Here is a 1,806-nt window from a genome sequence, read left to right on the forward strand (position 1 = left end):
AAAGCAAATTGCTTTGAAGTAATTTTGTCCTTAAATTAACCTACAAGTTGATTAACAAGAACATGTTATATTTTATGTGTCTTGCCAAAGCCATTATCAGCTGTGAAACTTACATTTCCAAGGTTTTCAGATAAGGCAGTGCGTGTTCTTACTGTGATTAGCTCAGCTGCTTATACTAGGTCTTAAAATACATATGGAAGCTTTATGCGTGAACTGCACGATGAGAGAGAGACCGCGAGTGAAAAAGGAGGGGCTGGCTTATTTTGGGGGGTGGGGGAGAAAAAAGGAACACTAATTACAAAAGCTGTAATCAAGCAGCAACCTTGGCGCTTCATCCCTGCAATTCCAGCATGTGGGAGGCAGAGATCAAAGGATTGTTATGTGCTTTAGGCCAGCTTGGGGAAGTTGGTGAGTTCTAGGCCAGCCTGGACTATAGAGTAAAACCCTTCCTCAAACAAGACAAAACATGTAGGAAAGTGTGTTTGCATCAGAAGTGAAAACCCAGTCTACCTGACGTAATCGCTGTGGGCGTATTTGGAGAGGATGGTGTGTTTTTCCCATCCATTGGTGTGGAGCGTGGAAGGGCCAGTTGCAGACTGGGGTGTATTGGACCTGGGTGCTGACCTATGTGTTGTGAAGCCATGAGGGGCTCAGGGAGTCCCCAGGGCACTGGGGGTAGTTCTTCCCAAAACTTCTGACTGGTTTTGGCGTTCTTTTTGTTTGTTCGCTTTGTTTTGTTTTGTTCTTGAGACATGACCTCACACTATAGCTCAGGCAAACCTAGAATTTACTATGTATCCCACGCTAGCCTTGAACTTGAAGCCATCCTCTTGCCTCAGCCGCCAAAGTGCTGGGATTAGAAGGGTTACCACCACTTCCAGCTCTGTCGTTTTAAAATACCTGAGAGGGAGTACCTGGTTCAGAAGTAGTCTGCAGCTGGTGGGGTTGACCAGGATGTTCAATGGCTGGTTGACAGGGTGGGTCCTGAGAAGTTTCTTGATTGTGTTACAGTCTTCCTTGATTATAGCCTCATAGAGTCTAGAGTGCGGTGTGGTGACCGAGGTGTCATCCTGTGGCGAGGCAGCGTCAGCCACGAGCTCTTTGCTTCCCCTCTTGGTTATGTTCCCCATGAGGATGTCTCTAGAACAGGGGTTTACAAGGTGAATGGATACTGCTATGGAATTGGTCACTTTCTGTCTCTTATGACGATGACCCCCTTAGCTGAGTTCTAGAACTCTGTTAGAATTGTGTATGTCAACAGAATCCCTTTCTATCCTGGAGCCAGCCCTCATGAGACTTGGTTCCCGGTGCTAAGTGCAAGCACAGTTTCTCCGCTTTTCTACTCAGTTATTAGCAAACAAAACAGAAACCCCCAAACTGGCATCTTATAGCTAAAATCATTTCCCCTTTTTTTGCATCAGCTGTAATTAAATCTAACAGGGCCAGTGAGCTGGCTAGGGGTCAGATGTCTAGCACCAAGCATGACAATCTGAGCTCTATCCTGGGGATCCACATGGTAAGAGTGCTGCAACTTGTCCTCTGACCCCCATCCTCATGCCTTGGTGTGCATGCACACACACAGATTTTTTTTTACTTGATATTTATTGAGCTCTACATTTTTCTCTGCTCCCCTCTCTGCCTCTCCCCTCCCTCCTTCAACCTTCCCCCAATGTCCCCATGCTCCCATTTTACTCAGGAGATCTTCTCTTTTTCTAGTTTCTACTTCCCATGTAGATTAGATCTATGTAGGTCTCTCTTAGGGTCCTCATTGTTGTCTAAATTCTCTGGGATTATGGTTTTTAGGCT

At 45.8% G+C, this 1,806-nt stretch overlaps 2 protein-coding genes across 2 annotated transcripts in view; one reads left to right on the top strand and one right to left on the bottom strand.

Annotated features, from left to right (window-relative positions):
• Positions 1-1,542, bottom strand: part of Ankrd61 (ankyrin repeat domain 61) — a 5,513-nt gene extending 3,971 nt beyond the window's left edge. The window contains exon 1 of the mRNA XM_005368029.3: positions 915-1,542. Coding sequence (XP_005368086.1) covers positions 915-1,130 — 216 coding nt within the window. The 5' untranslated portion in view covers positions 1,131-1,542. The remainder of the gene's footprint in view (positions 1-914) is intronic.
• Eif2ak1 (eukaryotic translation initiation factor 2 alpha kinase 1) overlaps positions 1-1,806 on the top strand; it is a 35,536-nt gene that overhangs the window by 25,974 nt on the left and 7,756 nt on the right. The gene's annotated exons all lie outside the window — the stretch shown is intronic.

The sequence above is a fragment of the Microtus ochrogaster genome, unplaced genomic scaffold (genome assembly GCF_000317375.1).
Source record: "Microtus ochrogaster isolate Prairie Vole_2 unplaced genomic scaffold, MicOch1.0 UNK27, whole genome shotgun sequence".
NCBI lineage: Eukaryota > Metazoa > Chordata > Mammalia > Rodentia > Cricetidae > Microtus > Microtus ochrogaster.